General features: G+C 41.1%; 2 protein-coding genes across 2 annotated transcripts in view; both read right to left on the bottom strand.

Annotated features, from left to right (window-relative positions):
- Window positions 1-348: 348 nt before the first annotated feature.
- LOC23687490 (tyrosine-protein kinase PR2) lies at window positions 349-11,089 on the bottom strand. Its single transcript, XM_021841014.1, has 2 exons — window positions 7,582-11,089; window positions 349-684 (listed from the first exon to the last, which is right to left on the bottom strand). Exons 1-2 carry the CDS (start codon window positions 8,833-8,835, stop codon window positions 496-498), a joined length of 1,443 nt encoding a protein of 480 aa, XP_021696706.1. The 5' UTR covers window positions 8,836-11,089; the 3' UTR covers window positions 349-495.
- Window positions 11,090-12,121: 1,032 nt separating this feature from the next.
- The window catches only part of LOC5574280 (tyrosine-protein kinase PR2), a 123,497-nt gene continuing 118,454 nt past the window's right edge, over window positions 12,122-17,164 (bottom strand). The window contains exon 8 of the mRNA XM_021841013.1: window positions 12,122-14,305. Coding sequence (XP_021696705.1) covers window positions 12,485-14,305 — 1,821 coding nt within the window. The 3' untranslated portion in view covers window positions 12,122-12,484. The remainder of the gene's footprint in view (window positions 14,306-17,164) is intronic.

The following is a 17,164-nucleotide window of genomic DNA, read 5'->3' as shown; positions in this document are numbered from 1 at the left end:
CGATGTTTTAGAGTGGCTAGAATTTCTCGAAATCCTGCTGGCAAGGGTATTTCTCTACAATTAACACACAGTGCACGTAAATATGGAAACATTTATAACATTCGAAAACGTTCGAGTACATTCGACAAACGGTTGACTTTAAGGACACTTATTGAACTATTTTGGCAATTATATGAATAATTTTGTTAACATTTAAAAAATATCGTTATTTTTGTAAAAAACGCTTGAAATGCAACTGCACTGGAAATTGTTTCGTTTCAGATATTTGAGCTTAAAGTTTCTTTAGTATATAAACTTTAGGAATTAAGTATAACTGGTAAACTACATGATACCGAATAAATGTGCTTAAAACAAGAAAAAAGAGAGAGAAGCTGCTATGGATAATACTTGTTTGTTCTGTGTTGCACTGAGGGAAGACATTTGGATTGATTGGTTTGATGCTGTTTTGTTCGGTTGGGTTCGGGGTGTCACTGTCAGTAGTATCGTGTTCAACGACTATTTGCGCGTTTTCAGTTTGAGTGCTGTGGTGTGTAGATCCCATTCGTAGTTTTCCAGCGCTTCGCGACTTTCCTGCAGCGAGAGGTTGCATGCGGAGAGGATGTTTTGCAGCTTGCACAATTTTATCGCCTTGTGAATATCCCAGTCGATGAAGTCCAGCGTTACTAAGCACTGCTCCGGTGGAATCTGCGAAATTGGAATAACAAATGAATATAGTTTTCAGACTTAAAAGTACATAGCCTAGATGGCTGTGAATTTCAAACAGTAGGTAAAGTAAACGCATTGATTCTAAGAAAATGCCCTAGCCTTTATTAGCCTAGTGGTAACGTCCGCGGCTACAAAACAACGTCATGCTGATGGAGTGTGGGATCAATTCCCGGTCGATCCAGGAGCTTTTCATAATGAGAATATCTATTGATTCCCTGAACAGTCATTGCAGAATTCGTTCTCACCGGGGTAGATGTTTGACTCTACTGGCATGATAAACAATCTCCAAACATCCGATAGCAATAATGCCCCCCCCCCATACAAGCAGTGCTGTAACAGTAGGCAATAAACAGACTCTCATGATGTGTAGTGGATCATGAATGTTACAGAGAGCGATAAGTGAGATATACTTTCAATTTTCTCAGAATTCAACCTCTTACGCCTGAAAAAAAGTCTGAAGAAATTATTTGAGAAATACCTGCTACCGTGACCTGCTCTAATTCCGTGTGTTGCCTAATACCGTGTATTTGGGAATTATGTGGGTTTTTAGCATATTATATTATTTATTTTTCTTAATGATTGCCAAAAACGTTAGCATATTAAGTAGTCTTTAGAAAGCCATGAAAGGTAATAGAGCATGTCACGGTATTTGGCTCTCGAGAATGTTCTGGAGAAATCGCCGAAGTAATTGAGAACAGGAGATACTAGAAGTGCTAGGAGACTTCCCTAGCATTGTGGTAAAAAACGCGGCCACAAAGCAAAGCCATGCTGAAAGTGTCTGTGTTCGATTCGCGGTCGGTCTAGGATCCTTTCGTAATTGAAATTTCTTTGATTTTTATGGTCATAAAGTATCGTGCATGCCACATGAAAAGAATGCAAGAGTAAATAACCATGGAAGTGTTCTTAGGACACAAAGCTGACAAGCAGCCTCTGTCCCAGTGGGGACGTAGATGAAAAATAGGTGTGCTAGTTGGAGACCTTCTTGAGGACTGCTGGAGTACTGTGAGAGAAGCCATTAATGATGAAGCTGGAGTACGATCGACAGAGTCGACAATCGATTGGTTCGACGAGGAGTGCAAGCCGATTGTGGAGGAGACGAATGCATTATGGGTTGTCATACTACAGCAAGGAACTCGGTTGAATGTACGCCGTTAAAGACAAACGAAAACAGCAGGTTTGCATCTTTCTGAAGAATATAAGCCGCCAGGTGGAAGCGGAGTGGGAGGACATGGAACAGTACCTAGGAACACGAATGTTTTTTAGAAGCTCAACACATACCCAGGGTGTCGATTCAAAATCAGTTTTCGAATTCTTGAATTTTTCCCGAGAGCTTAAAAAATTGAAAAACTGATCCAGCGATATGAGATTTTGATATAGATTTGATAGATAGTTTTTTTATACCGAAGTTTGTGATATATGATTGAACTTTCAAACTATGGATTCTGAGGCAGTATAGGCAATAGAGTGATGTAAATTTTAAAATTTTTGTTCTCCTATGCATAAACGATTCAAAGTATAATAAAAAGCATCCTCCCAAAGTATGAAATGATTCAGAAGAAATTTGATTGTACAAACGCCATTTGAAGTTTATATGAAGATTACTATGGAAAATGTCAAACTTTTTTGTTTGGCCCTCTATCTCTTCGTCATAATATTTTATGGAAAGTGCACACACTCTTCTCATGTGAAATCCTTCCAGCTACAATTTTACCAAAGATCACATTTTGAATTAGACGTCAGGATAAATTGCTATTCATATTTATAAAATTGGTTTGCATGTAGCATGCTTCAGTGGTGCTCTTGATGGGAAGAATAGATCAAAATAATCCAGGCTATTATGATCTACAGCAAAAAAGCAGTGTTGCTCTGAAAGTAGCTGAATGATCATCTCAGCATGATTTAGACTTTGTTATCAATATTATAACAAATTATCCTTACGTTCCATCAAAATGGAGCTTCGGCAAAGTTGTACCCGGAAAGATCTCACATGGGATGTGTTTGATCACTTTTCCATAGATTATCATGACGAGCTGTTAGAGGACTGAATATAAAAGTTTTGCTTTTTTCATAGTGATTTCCATGTGAAGTGTTCGTGGAAATGACGTAGGCACAACCAATTTTCAAAACATCGAAATTTGCATCAGTCCAATATGCAAGCACATATTTTTATACAATTTTTATAGTAATGGACTGTTTTACGTCAGGCCAATTTGTCTTGAGCTGACTACACCGAATTATGTGTATTTTAAGAGTTCATTACCTGATAATATATTTTGCTATGTTAGTTCTTTACGCAACTTATTTGAGTTGCGCAATGGTTCATAACACGGTTCAAACAAAATAATAAAAAAATTACAACATACTAACTAAATTTGGAAGTTTACGAGATTGCGGTTACGCAACTTGGTGCAGAATGACTATTTTATAACACTAATAATAATGTGCATAGGGTCCTGAAGCCCTGTTGCAATTTTAGTGCCAAACACTTAAGGTTTGGTCAGAAACACGTGTTTACTGAATTCTTAAATTATTTTCGTTGGTTTTCGCGGTTTTTGAGATTTTGTCACTCTCCTTGGTTTAAACTCAAATTCTGGGTATACTTTGTTTTCCGTGTCCCTTCCGAAATGTCAGATAGGAACAACCCCAGTGTTAAAACTAAAACCCCCGTGGTGTTTTTGTCGACAAAGTGGACGTTTGTTACCTTCTTTGAAATCAAAGTTAATATGTTATAGCCGTTATTTGAGCTGGAAAAATTGCTAAAGTACCGTCAACGTACCAGTACCCGCTCATGTTCCAGTAGCCCGCTCACGAGTTCAAAAAGTAAGGTAATTTGAGTAAATACACAAAAAAATGTCCACAGTATGATTCTATTTGTCGATTAGAATTGTATAGCGGCTAAAGTTTTCAAACTTACTTTGTATAAACTTGTCTTTTTTCAGTGTGAGCGGGCTACTGGAACATGAGCGGAAACTGGTGCACTGATGGTAGTTGCAAGCAGGGCAGATAATCGTCAGATTCGTCACAGTGCGATGACGAAATAAAAAAAGACATCGTCATTTAGTATAATAACTCTGGCAGGTCGTCGTCTCGCCATCGACGAAAGAATGCACGACGAACATCAATCCAAAATCGTCAACGAACAACTTTGTCTTCATTCCGTTCGCTCCCCTTTCTCAAACGTAGGGGGCGTTTATTGTATATTCGCTTGCTATGCACAAAACGGCTAATGCCATCCCAGAATTGCTTGTATTGGAGATTTAACCCGTACTCCTCAAGCTTCAACAAGAGCTCTGTTGGTAAGCGCGTGACGGTTCAGAGATCGTTTGGTCAATTCCGACCACGTTTTGTTTTTGTTTTATTTTTTCAAAAAAGGCTCAATCTATCGACGCCACGGTTCATATTTTTAGTCGGCTCAGAGCTCCCGAACGAAGTTTCGACCATAACGAAGGAGGCTTATTTGTTCGTCATGACGCCGAGCCTTCGAGGCGGACCACTGCAGGAAATCGTCATCCAACGCTGGTTGAGTGACGATGACGATTCATTTTTAGTTTCATCGACTTTTTCCGTTTGACGGTGACGATTGTCTACCCTAGTTGCAAGAACTTGCTCTGTAGTGCTATTGAATTAAAACAAGAATTCAATAACAATCTTAGGACCCAATTGTATAAAATCTGGGATGCCGTGAACTCTATAGAGTTCATAGTAAATGGTTTCCGAAGATTTTGGAATTCTATGCAAAATTTCCGCTCTGTCAGATACTTAGATTTGGGCCATGCTTCCACTAAAGGGTAAAGTTTAATAACCAAATCATTGTCTTTTAACAATGCTTTTAAAACTATGCATCAGACATCGCTCATGACTGGGATTTTTTTTTTGATCTGGTGTAGCTCTCGTTAGATCAACGAAAAGAACTTTTTGGCAGAAACGATATCTCACTAAAAACCATTTCTTGCGTTTAGTGTTATAACGGCGTATCTGAAGTAATCGATTTCTTCTCGTCGAGTTTCTATTTTACCAAAAACTATTTCAGGCGAAAGTATTTTTAACTGTTTTTCTTGTTTCAATAGGGAATTTCAACGTCTTTCTTCATACTGCGTTGCAAAAACCGACTGAATTTTGCGTAACAAATCGAAGAGAAAATCGATGAAAACCATTCGATTAATGAAGATACGCCGTTATGATACTAAACACAAGATTTCACTGTTGGCTAACCTAAACGCAAGATTCATTGCTGTCGTCAAATCCTGGACAACAATCTGAAGGAGCAAACGAAGGACCTTATATTTATTTATCTAGCAAAGTTCTCGCCATGATTTGATTGCGGATGGCGGAGAATGGCGGAAAGAATACGCAATATATCAAATTCATACAAAATCTCGTCAGGGATTACATAATAACTTCTCCATATATCAAAGACTAGTCACTCTAGTAATCTAAACGAGGCTTCACCGAGAATACGCAGTATTTTCTCCAGGAATCTACCAAACAGGAATTTTTGAGAATCTGTCAACATCTCGTCAAGTATTTCTAATTAATCTTAAGGGGAAATCTATTGAACATCTCATCCAGAATTATGCCAGTAATCCGTAAGTACCATTTTGGAAATTTTAATTATGTTTCAAAAGACATCATTTGAACATGCTGTAAGAAAAACTGCAAAAGATCTCTGAAGGACATCAACATTTTTTCATAGTTTCAGCTAAATGTTTCTCTGCCAACTCATTATAACTTAGTCAAAGTGAGAGTTGTCAGGCAATCGTGCACCCCATCACACATTGTTTAATTTTATCCATAATGCTTAAAATTAAAACAAAACGATATTCATATGTTTGAAACACAGTTTTCCCGGTATGTTCTACAGTTTCCCGGGTATTTTTCTTATTTTTCCCGGTCATTTGGAATTCCAGGGGTTTTCCCGCTTTTCCCAGATTGCCCGGTTGAATGGACACCCTGCATACCGAGAGCCGAAATGTGCTTGGATGATTATGTGAGCATCTTGACGGATAAGGTGGAAGTAAGATTTCGATGAACACCTGATTGGTACTTAAAGCGAAGAGAATAGGAGTCAAGACAACACAGGAAATCTTTACGTCAGTGTTGCAGACGATGGAAATCAGCCAGCCAATAATTTGAGGGATGTTAAAAATTCCATTTACCAAATCTAGAACAATAAATGAGCTGGTAAGGGTTGAATTTATCAAGATGGACCCGGAGAAGCTGAGGCTACCGAATGAGTGGAAGTGTTATCCCAGATCATATTCCGTCATCTGTCACCTGTAGTAAACGAGCTCGTGGAAAGTTATCAAGTCGGCTTTGTTAACGGCCGATCGACAACGGACCAGATCCTTACTGTACAGCACATCCTCCAAAAATGTCGTGAATACTAGGTCCCAACGCATCACCTTTAGTATCGACCGGTAGAGCTATGGAAAATCATGGACGAGACTGATAAAAGCAACGATGCAAGGTGTGCAAAATTGTGTGAAGGTTTCAGGTGAATATTCCAGTTCTTTTGAGTTTCGCCGGGACTATGAAAAGGTGATGGAATTTCGTGCCTGTTGTTCAACATTGCGCTAGAAAGTGTTATGCGGAGAGCCGGGCTTAATAGCCGGGGTACGATTCGCACGAGATCCAGTCAATTTGCTTGGTTCGCGGATGATGTGAACATTGTCGGCCGAACATTTGAAAAAGTGTCAGACCTGTATACCCGCCTGAAACGCGAGGTAGCAACATTTGGACTGATGGTGAATGCGTCCAAGACAAAGTATATGCTAGTGGGTGTAGCCGAGCGCGACAGGGCTCGCCTAGAGAGCAGTGTTACGATAGACGGGGATACGTTCGAGGTGGTCGACGAGTTTGTCTGGATCTTTGCTGACGGCTGATAATAACGTTGGCCGTGAAATATGGAGGCGCATCATAAGCGGAAGTCGGGCCTATGTGTGGACGATGCTCCAGGAGGACCTGCAAGCACTTGAGAGTCTTCGAACGCCGGGTGCTTAGGACGAACTTTGGTGCTGTGCTGGAAAATGGTGTGAATTATTGATGAACAACGAGCTCGCCTAACTCTACGGCGAACACAGTGTCCAGAAGGTGGCCAACGCTGGAAAGATACGATGGGCAGGGCATGTTGCAAGAATGCCGGACAGCAACCCTGCAAAGATGGTGTTCCCTTCGGTTCTGTTTGGTACAAGAAGGCGTGCTACGTGCTAGAGCGTTATCATAAGTTACTAGAATATTCCGCTAGAAGGTGTTATGCAGAGGGCTGGCCTAACAGTCGAGCAACAAATCCAGTCAATTTATTTGCTTCGCGAATTACATGGACATTGTCTATCGAATATATGCAAAATGGCAGACCTGTACACCAGCTTAATTGGCTAGACTAGGCTGGAAAAGGGCTTGTAAGCACTTGGAGTGGTGTGAGGTTGCGGAGAATAAACCTTGAAGTAGATGGTGAACCCAATATCCAGAAGGAGGCGAAAGTGTAAGTTCAGCTGCCATTGCAGGTAAGTTCACAGCGCTGAAAAATAAGAGTTCGTTTCTGAAATCGAGAAATGTAGAGTGCAACGAGAATGATAGCTTGATCAGGTGCAAACGGATTTAAAAGACAGTGGATGAAAACTGAGAATAGTGAGACACGTTTCTTGATACAGAAACCTAGACTCAGTAACTACGAACACGCTGGTCGCATAAAGTGAAGCAGGATTTGATAATAGATTCTCAAAGTCGGTAGGAACTAGAGGGCTAAGCTGTAGCTCCCAGTTGGACCACTGATTAATCAATTCATATTTGAGTCAAGTTTCTCACGCTAGTCACTAGGCTGATTCAATTTTATGATATTCGTTAACTTTTTAAAATATGAAAAACATCAATACTTACATTCTTCCCGAGCACCTTGGACATAATCCGCACTTCATCCGACTCCAGCCCGCGGGCTCGACCTTTTGGCTTCTCGGCAAACTCCAGCAGATCTTCGCAGCTCACGTAGTTGAGCGATTTCTTCAGGTCACCCTCCGAGACGGATGCCGGCGATGTCGGCATGCCATCGATTTCGTCGACTGCCACCGGCGCGGCCGCCGTCGCTGTTGGCACCGGAACCGCTACCGGAGGAGGCGGCGGAGCAGGTCGCGACAAACTATTGCTAAAGGATTCCACCATGGCCGCGTTCAAAGTGGGCGCTGGTCCCGCCGGAGGTGGTGGCGATCGTAGCAATCCTTTCTTGTCGATCGTTTTCGTGTCGACCATTGTGTCGACATTGCGCAGTACATCGTCGACCAACTTGGTGGATTTTTTGTTCTCTATGTCGTACAAGGCACTTGCGAAGCTGTCTACCACGTCAATCGACGACGATGGAGACGATAGGTCGGCCACCTTGTCCGAATCGCTTTCCAGAATGGATTCGCAGTGTAGGGATGCGGTGTCGACATTGAAATTGTTGTTGTTGAATTGGTGGGTTTGGTAGATGTCGAGATTTTCGTAGGTTGGATCGCGAGGGAGAGATTGCCGATTGGCGGCATCCCGTTCTATGCGACGCCTTGTGAGAATTGTACTTGTTGCAGGGATGGTTGCCGGGAGGGTCGTAAGAGGTTTCACACTGGAGAAACTGTTCTCGACAAAATCCTTGCCGTAGGATTTCTGAGACAACAGTTGATTGTTGTTGTTGACATAGGAGTGTCCGATTTCGTTCAATTTGGAGGAATCCGACGAGGATTTCTGGAGTACGTTATTGGAATCGAGATTGACGGAATCGTCGGTTGGCACAATGAATACGTCGTTTTTCTCCTCAACGGGGGTGACTTGGGTCACCTTATTGAGGGTTCGCTGTAGTCCTGAAGCGGGGATGATCAATGGATGCTTCCGGACATGGCGCTTTGGATTGGCAGCGATAACTTTGTTACGATCGCGAGGCGGTAGGGGAATAGGATTAGCGTTGGAGGAAGCTGTCGAGTCCTGTTCAATATCTCCACCACCGGCAGCTGCGTTATTGTACGTGTATTCCGGATTCGTTAGATAGCTGGGGCTCTCACATGGTCCGTCCTTGTCATCAAGCGATACCAGATGTTCTTCGACGCTGTTTTGGGTTTGGATCTTGAGGCGCGGACGAATTACAGGGAAATTCTTACTCCGTAGCATGCGCAAAGGGTTCGACTCGTCTCCTTGGTTGCTGTCTGCGCTACATGGCCCAGGTGACTTCGGAGCAGGATGTGAAGGAGGCGTTGTAAGGTCGATTTCCTTGAAGCGGAAGCTGCCCGTTGTGGACGAGAAAGAGCTGCCTGTGTTGAATCTTGACCGCGGTAACGTAGACGCGGTGAAACACTTCAGATCAGGCGGGAAACTGCCTCCTCCGTGAGGGTTCTCCACAAGACTGTTGTAGGCCTGACGATGCTCTTCGGTGATGGTACTCTGTGAAGTGGATAGAATTTTCCCGGGAACAGGGACGCGGAATAGGAGCAGGAATATAGGACAGAAGGATAGGGAGCCAAATCAAAGCGCGTTCAGCAGCAAAGGTTCAGTGTTTTGTGTGTTTGTTTATTTTCAGGTTAGAGGCCGAGGAGAGCAAGGATTAAGTCGAAATCAAAGTATGAACGTAAAATTAATATAGAAATAAAAAAAACTTAAGCCTACAAAAAGTTTAAAAGTAACTGAAAGCTAACATTTCCTTTTTTCTGTGGGGTTAGTGTGGGTTAGTTGATTGGCGACGAATCGGTGAAAAGCGTAACGATAAGAAGCGAACTGAAAATGTTAATGTAGAAACAAAAGAAAAAAAAATCGTTCTGATTTCACTTTTTGAAACGATTCATTTTTTATCATCTAAGTGAAATTAGAAATTTTTATACTTTCAGCGATCCAATGACTTCAAGTTTGCCTATAGCTGCAAACAAACCCTTAAAGAAAAAGGCTCTGGCTCTGGTAACAATCGAAACGAAATACCCGTCTTTCAATAACTTGCATTTTCCACCATTATTCGATACAATCGTAATTAAGTTTTGATCGATAGTTTACAATAGTAATCATGCTTAATATCGTAGTGTTTTTTTTCTCCTTCGAACATTGTTATGTCGAAGTTTTATAAGTTTAAATATCACTTTTAGCCAGTTTCGAGAATAACTGATTAAGTTATTTCTTCGCCTTCTACGGTATTTTGAAACAAATTCCTGAACTGGTTGGTTTGTAACTTGTTGCCTCGCGTGCGCTAAAGTTGAGTTTCGATTCGAAACATCAGAGAGTGAGAGTAAAGTTTATTTTTTTCTGAGTGTTTTTTAAGAGGAAGAATCTATTTTCATCTTGGAACAACCGAATGCATTTAATGCGCTATCAACACCGCTAAAATGAAACTCAAACTGTTGAAGATTACTAACGAATGTAAACATCATAAGAGCATGCATTTTCATTTCCATTATTTTTTTCGGAACTAATTTCTTTTCTGCTTTGATTGCTTGACGAGGTGATGTGAAAGCAAAATCGATCTGATGTTAGGTTTGCCTAGCATTATCCACATCGGTTTCTAATGTTTGTAAGTGTAAATAGTTGGCTAAAAGAATTCTACAAACTTACTGAGCAACGAACGATTGCTAAACGTTGTCAACGGTTCAAATTTACGTATTTATTACATCGCACAACAAAATGGAAACTATTCTGGCTAGCACAAGACCTCGCATTTATACCACTATTGTTCTGAATTGTAAATAGAGATTTGTCTCAGTGTGTGCCATTGTGTTCGCGGGCTATTTGTTCGGCGGCCTACTGCGTCCTGTGTTGAGAGTACAACAGCTTTGTGCGCATTCGTGCGATCGATTTGTTCTGATTGATTTTTGCATCTCACTTTCATTGCAGCGTAATTTAAAAAAGGAGCTATCCAGACTATGTTTGCAGTTGTTCCTGTTGTCGGTTTCAATAACTTCGATTGTTTACTTTGTTAGAAAGAACTCTAGTTGAACTGAGCGGATAAGTGTATGTGAGTGTACGTTTGTATTTTCATTGAGTGTAGTATTCGCTTTCAACAATTGTTACAATAAGTATAGTTTATGACCCTGCAGCAGTTAGTGATTATTCCTTTCTCCATATTTTTCGTGTTGAGTTCAAACCAATCCAATCTTTAACAATAAATATGCATCTATGAGAGTGTTAAAATTTCAGTTTGTGTCACCTTTTCAATTTCATTGTTGATACATTTAAGTCAATTTTTATTTGTTTGCCAAGCGACTCAAAAAAAAAAAAAAAACGAAAATGGTACTCGATGTAGTGCAGTATTTGATAAGTTATTTCATTGATTTATCACTTGCCCTCCTTAGTCAAGGACCTTTCTCAGCCGAGTCGCTAAAGTCCGCGGCAATTAAGCAAAGCCATGCTGAAGGTGTCTGGGTTCGATCCCCGGTCGGTCTAGGATCTTTTCGTAATGGAAATTTCCTTGACTTCCCTGGGCATAGAGTATCATCGTACCTGCCACACGATATACGAATGCGAAAATGGCAACTTTGGCAAAGAAAGCTCTCAGTTAATAACTGTGGAAGTGCTCATAAGAACACTAAGCTGAGAAGCAGGCTCTGTCCCAGTGAGGACGTTATGCCAAGAAGAAGATAATTTGCTTTATCTGCAATACTGACATCCTTTTTCCACAAGCATTAAAGAGCACACGCAAGGCCACGGGGGTATTCAGGTGTTTGAAGAAGTACTGCTTTCACTTCTAGATCATTAGACGTCTATCTGCTAAAATGTTTACATACAAAGTTCTTAACATCTCGGCTGGGCCCAGATAGCCGTCGAGGAAAAGAATTTCCAGTGTAAAAATATAGTAATATAGTAATATAGTAATATAGTACACCGTGTGTATGAATTACCCCGGGAGTTCGTCAAGGTTCAATCCTGGGCCCGATGTTATGGAATGCGATGTGCGATGACGTACTGAGGCTGCCCCTTCCGACGGGTGTTAAGGGGGCAGGATCCGTCATTGATTTCAGATTTTTCACAAGCAATTTTTTCGTTCAAAATCAAGAAAATGTACAGGAAAATGTGTTCACTGTATTCTATTCTCCAACCGAAACACAGTGAACACATTTTCATCGAATAGTTTTTAATTTTGGACAGAAAAACTGCTTTTGAAGTTTCGATGATGACGATGATTACGATGACGAAGCGTTGAACGTTAAGATTGATAGCTTCGCCAACGACATCACCCTATTGGTCTTGGGCGAATCGATGGAGGAAGTAGAGTTGACAGCAGCGCACGCTATCTCCATAGTTTAGGAATGGAAGTCTAGGAAACTATAACTGGCCGTCACAAGACTGAGGTGGTGGTGGTCAACAACCGTAAGTCCGAGCAACCGGCGCTTATCTCGGTAGACGATTGCACCTTAGAGTCCAAGCGATCCCTTAGGCATCTTGGGGTAAAGCTCAGCTTCACTAGCCACGTTGAATATGCCTGAAAAAGGGCGCAGCTATAGCCGTAAGCGGAGCTTTCAAGGATGATGTCTAACAGCTCTGCGGTAATTGCCAGCAAACGCAAGCTCTTGGGTTGATACTATCATGAACAGAACTTTAAAATACTGCACTGATGAACATAATATAGGAATTCACTTGTAAAAACCGCTATTACCTCGACAACTCATATGGTTCTACTGTAACAAAATTATATAAATTTGGACGGACATGGGTAACATAATCTGAGGTCTAATAAAAACCACAACTTCCTAAAGAAAAACAAAACTTCAACCATGTCACCTACAGCCGTCTACAATCCCTATCCCTATCAAACGATCCTAATGTCGTCTGCTTTCCGGCACCCTCACGGTGCCGGACTCGGCGGCATCATCGGTACGAACTCGCGCCGAAAATCAACCGAATCCGTCTCCGTGGAGGACGTCTCGCTTGAGTAACGGGTCTCCTTCGCAGCGCCACCACCTCCAGCTCCACCACCGCTGCCCAAACCCGGTGCCACCAGGCCCGAACCGACCGAACCGCCGAAGAGCTGTTTCTGACGCCACAGCATATCGTTATGCTTCACAACGGCACCGTGGATCTTCTCCGGCCACTGGAATCCAGGTTGGGGCTGCGATTGGGCAACCGTTGCCACCGAACCAGCGATTTGAGCCGGGAGACCACCACTGCCGGTGGATGATTGCTTTTGAAGTGTCTGAACGTTTGGTGTGCCTTGCTGGGCGCCGAAGTAGCTTTGGGTGGTTGGACTCTTGCCGGTAAGCTTGGACACGTCAAACTCCGAGAATAGGTAGTCCCGTTTTAGGGTCTTGTCTGAGTATGCTGGTGGAGGAAGCGGAGGATCATTGGCGTATTTGGCTGGAGGTGGTGGAGGCGGAGGTGTTCGACCAAAGTCGTAGATGTTCTCTTCGTCATCATTGTCGGCAAAGTCTGTGTAGTTGTAAGGGTGATTGTAGTACTGTCGATCGCTGTTATAGTTATACTGGGGAGCACTCTTGATGCTGGCGTTCGATCCGTACAGTTTGTCTTGACTACTGGCACTGTTACTATTGGAACGTCTTTGCATATATTGGCGTCTACGTCGAGAACTGAGCTTCGATCGGATGTCACATTCAGATTGGGCGTGGTTTCGATCCAGCTCACTTTCGCTACTGGAAGACGAACTGTCGATCATACTGATCGGGTTATAGCTAAGTCTACGTAGATTTCTAGCGCGAATACTTTTCGGTTTGTAGGTCAGTACTTTTCGCGGAATAGGCTTAGGTTGACTTTGTGCTTGCTGAATCGATTTCGGTTGGCAAATGTTTAGTAGCTGACCTTCTACCGAGACGGGAGACTTTAGTTCATAATTTTCGGTGAAAGACAAAGAACGCTGCCGGTTCTGGCTAACAGCGTTAACTATTAAGCTAGGATCGTCGAACTTCCTGCTCTGCATTGGTGTATTGTATATCTGGTACAACTGATTGATCGATTGATTGCTCGAGTTTGCAGTCTTTTTAACCGGCGACGAGGACAGCACTTGGTTCTGCTGTTTTCTCGTCAGATCCGATAAGTATTCATTTTTAAGATTGTAATAATCCGATCGATCCTTACACCGGGAGTCGATCGTTTGACGGAATTTGAAATCCCTTATGGGGATGCCTTTCGGCGAGCGAACACTACCTCCACTGCCGTTCAACTCAGAATATAAATTCATCTCGTATTGCTTTTTCGTCGGTGGACTCTTCCCCGTTACCGATGAGCTACCACTTCCCCCACCACCCTTTTCGCTTAAAACTGAGCTTATCTTTGTGCTACTTTCCAGCGAAGAACCCCTCATTAACGAACTCGCTGGAGGACTCTTTCTATACGGAGTTCCACTGCCATAGTTCTCCCCGAAAAGTGTCTCCGCAGAGTCCGCCTTCTCCAGCTCTTGGTAGGTTTGCAAGAAGTCTAAATTCAGCGCATTCAACGTCTTCTCGATATCCATCAAGTTTTCCCCAATCAAGTCACGTGTCTTCTTATCGAAATGGCGCCCATCCAGGGTTGCAGTCGCTATGTCCAAACCGAACGGCTTACTCAGCAGTTCTCGGCTCTTCTCGAAACAGAAATCGGACGATTCCTTATCGAAGAGCGGGATTCGGATGTCGTTGCTTCGGTAGCTTTCGATACCGGTTAGTGAACGGTAGCGCTGTATCCGTTGTTACCAGAAAGCCAGATTTTTGAATCGAAAAAATAGTAAAACGATACACAAAAATGTACGGAACGAAATTCAGGTGGAAAAGTGTAATTTTTTAGTGTGTTTGTGTTGTTGTTGACGACAAAGTTGAGTATTACGTATATTTATTACGATCATTTCAGAGTGGGAGTAGTATACACAAAAAGAGCACAGTACAAAAAACAAGTTAGTAAAATTTTCATTTTATGTTTTTTTCTGGTGGTTAAGATATAATGCAGGCTGAGTGAGTATATGATGCATGGTGATGAATTACAAATCGATGGCATCGAATTCATAGTGATCAAATTGTGATAATTGATGAGTTAGGCCATCGATCGCACACTGATAGTTGAGAGTGATGTTGGATTATGTAATAGTTTTGCAAAGATAGCAACGATAGTGTGACCAAATTGAACATAAAATTTGATTAAACAAAATCAAATTTAATACAGTACATAAACACGGCAACCAAATCAAACAATGTCGATCGATTATTTGTCATTAGTGATGGGTTAGTGAGAATGTAGAAAAAATCATGAGAAAAAGTGGTAGAGATTTAGAGACAACAATACGAAATAAAACCAAGCAAATCAAGGAATGAGATAAGTGAGATTTAAAAAAAAACAAAGTTTGAGTGGGAAGTGATTTGAACGTACGTAAATTTTACCAAGAAAGGAAAACAAATATACGATATGAATAATTCTTAAGTATTGGTTATGGACTAATTATGGGTGGAATGATGCTAAAAAGCTACTGGATACGATAAATGATTTTGCTCTATATGATATACTACAATGATTAATGGCTAGCATGTTTCAGTTTACTAATGATCTTATGTAATTATATACTAATTATTGTTTTCGAAATTATGGCGCAGCAATAAGATTGGCTTTCTAAAAAAAAACAAAATTGTAATTTGCTGAAAACTAGCAAACATATTCTCATTGTACAGATCATAAAAACATCATAAGATTGCAGGAACTCAGGTATAGGGTAAATGTTCCAATAGTGGAGGTACTAAGTACGGTTCAACTTCATTTAACCCCTCAGAACTCAAGAAGCGCAATGAATGTACATATTATTGTTGTAACGGGAAGTAACGACCATTAACTTAATGAGAAATATTTTTTTCTTCGCAGTAACCATCGACATGTCAGTGAAAAATAATACCTCCACTATTGGTACACTGTTCCTTTAGTTGAGGTAAATTTTTGATTTGTGTTCCTATAGTTGCGGTATCCGTTGTTTTCTTATGGGAACCTCCATTATAGAAACACTTTACCGCAACTATGGTACAAGTGAAAAAAAAATTCAAGCGGTTTTTGGTGGTATTTCATCAATTTTGAAGCAATTTGAACAATGTTTTCAGCTATTTCCTGTGTCAATAACCCAATAATTCGATTGGCGGTGCCGGATCTGTGGCTTATTCAACTAAATCCGTGTAAATGGCACTACCGCAACTGTAGGAACACCCACAACTAATGGATCACTTACCCTATTTAGAGCTGTTTCTGAGATGATAAATGCACTTGATTCCTCATTGATTCCCGATAATCATTTAAATGACCAACATGCAGAAACACAGAAAAATTTGTAATGATATGAATGATCAAATTTTTAAGAACATTATTGCGAGAACAAAGACCAGGGTTTTATCAAGAAATTATACTAAGAGGGCCACAAAACAATTATTTGAAATCCGTTCGTAGGCCGCACACAATCTTCTGGAGGGCCGCAGCTACAGAACATTAGCTCTAGATTTTTTTCTGAAATACTCCGATATCACATGCCGTTCTTGTCATAATGGCATAGCGCCCATCGCTTCAGTTGATTTTCCGTGCAAATCACCTTTCTGTGACCCGAAGATTTTGATCTTCTGGCGCTCCTTATCGAACTAATCGCTCTTGGGTCATCTTGAGCAGTATCTATCATTAAAGTCCAATGAAAAACCAAGTAGGTAGTTGAAAGCAATGCAACACAAACTGTTGCAAGTAATTTTTCAAAAATTTGTTAGCAGTACGATGAAAATTTCAACACTTTCTTTAATAAGAGTATAACTGACATAATAAAATTTCTCTTCACCAATCCTTTCCTTCTCTAATAATTTCGCCAAATTAAGAAAATTCGTAATATTTCTCATTCATGAAGCAAGATGTAGTATTTTTTTATCTTACTGCACAAAAACATGTTATGAAAAGTGAATCAGTTTTCTGCAATCATGAAAAGATAATAACTATGAAAAGAAATCGATCAATTCAGCTATGCCTATATGAAGCATCAATGTCGATTTCTCCAAGGATCATCCCCAAAGGTTCTCACTTTTTTGTTGATTTTCTTCGGATATTCCAACAGAATCCGCAAAGTTCTCGCCAAGTAATTTTCGAAAGATTAGTGAGGTGCAGTGAATCAATTGTCACCCAACACGCAGCAACAAAGACGTTGCCATCTTCTATTCTTGTTGCAACAATTTTCTTCCGCAACATCAGTTTATCACCACTTGAACAGAATATGACAATGATCGATCACCACGTGCGCAGCGATTTTCTGGGCTTCGCATTGCAAGTTTCGAGAACTTTCTCCGTGTTGGTAAACTTTGACACATTATCGATCAGCATCCATACATAAATCAAATTTGTTTTTTTTTGTTTAAAATAACTGATTAATCGCGAGTTAAAAAGGTTGCAACAATATTGCGGTCTGTGATTGTCAAGACAATTTTGCTTTTGATTGTATCCTTATCCGCAACAGTTGGGACCAGAGTTGCTCGCTGTCACTATCAACGCTTAAAATTTGCTGATTTGTACAGGCCGACTGCGATACAATTCGGATCAA

This window comes from Aedes aegypti, chromosome 2 (assembly GCF_002204515.2).
Source record: "Aedes aegypti strain LVP_AGWG chromosome 2, AaegL5.0 Primary Assembly, whole genome shotgun sequence".
NCBI classification, from domain to species: Eukaryota; Metazoa; Arthropoda; class Insecta; order Diptera; family Culicidae; genus Aedes; species Aedes aegypti.
The sequence above is the reverse complement of the archived record's forward strand: the minus strand, read 5'-3'. Positions and strand labels throughout refer to the sequence as shown.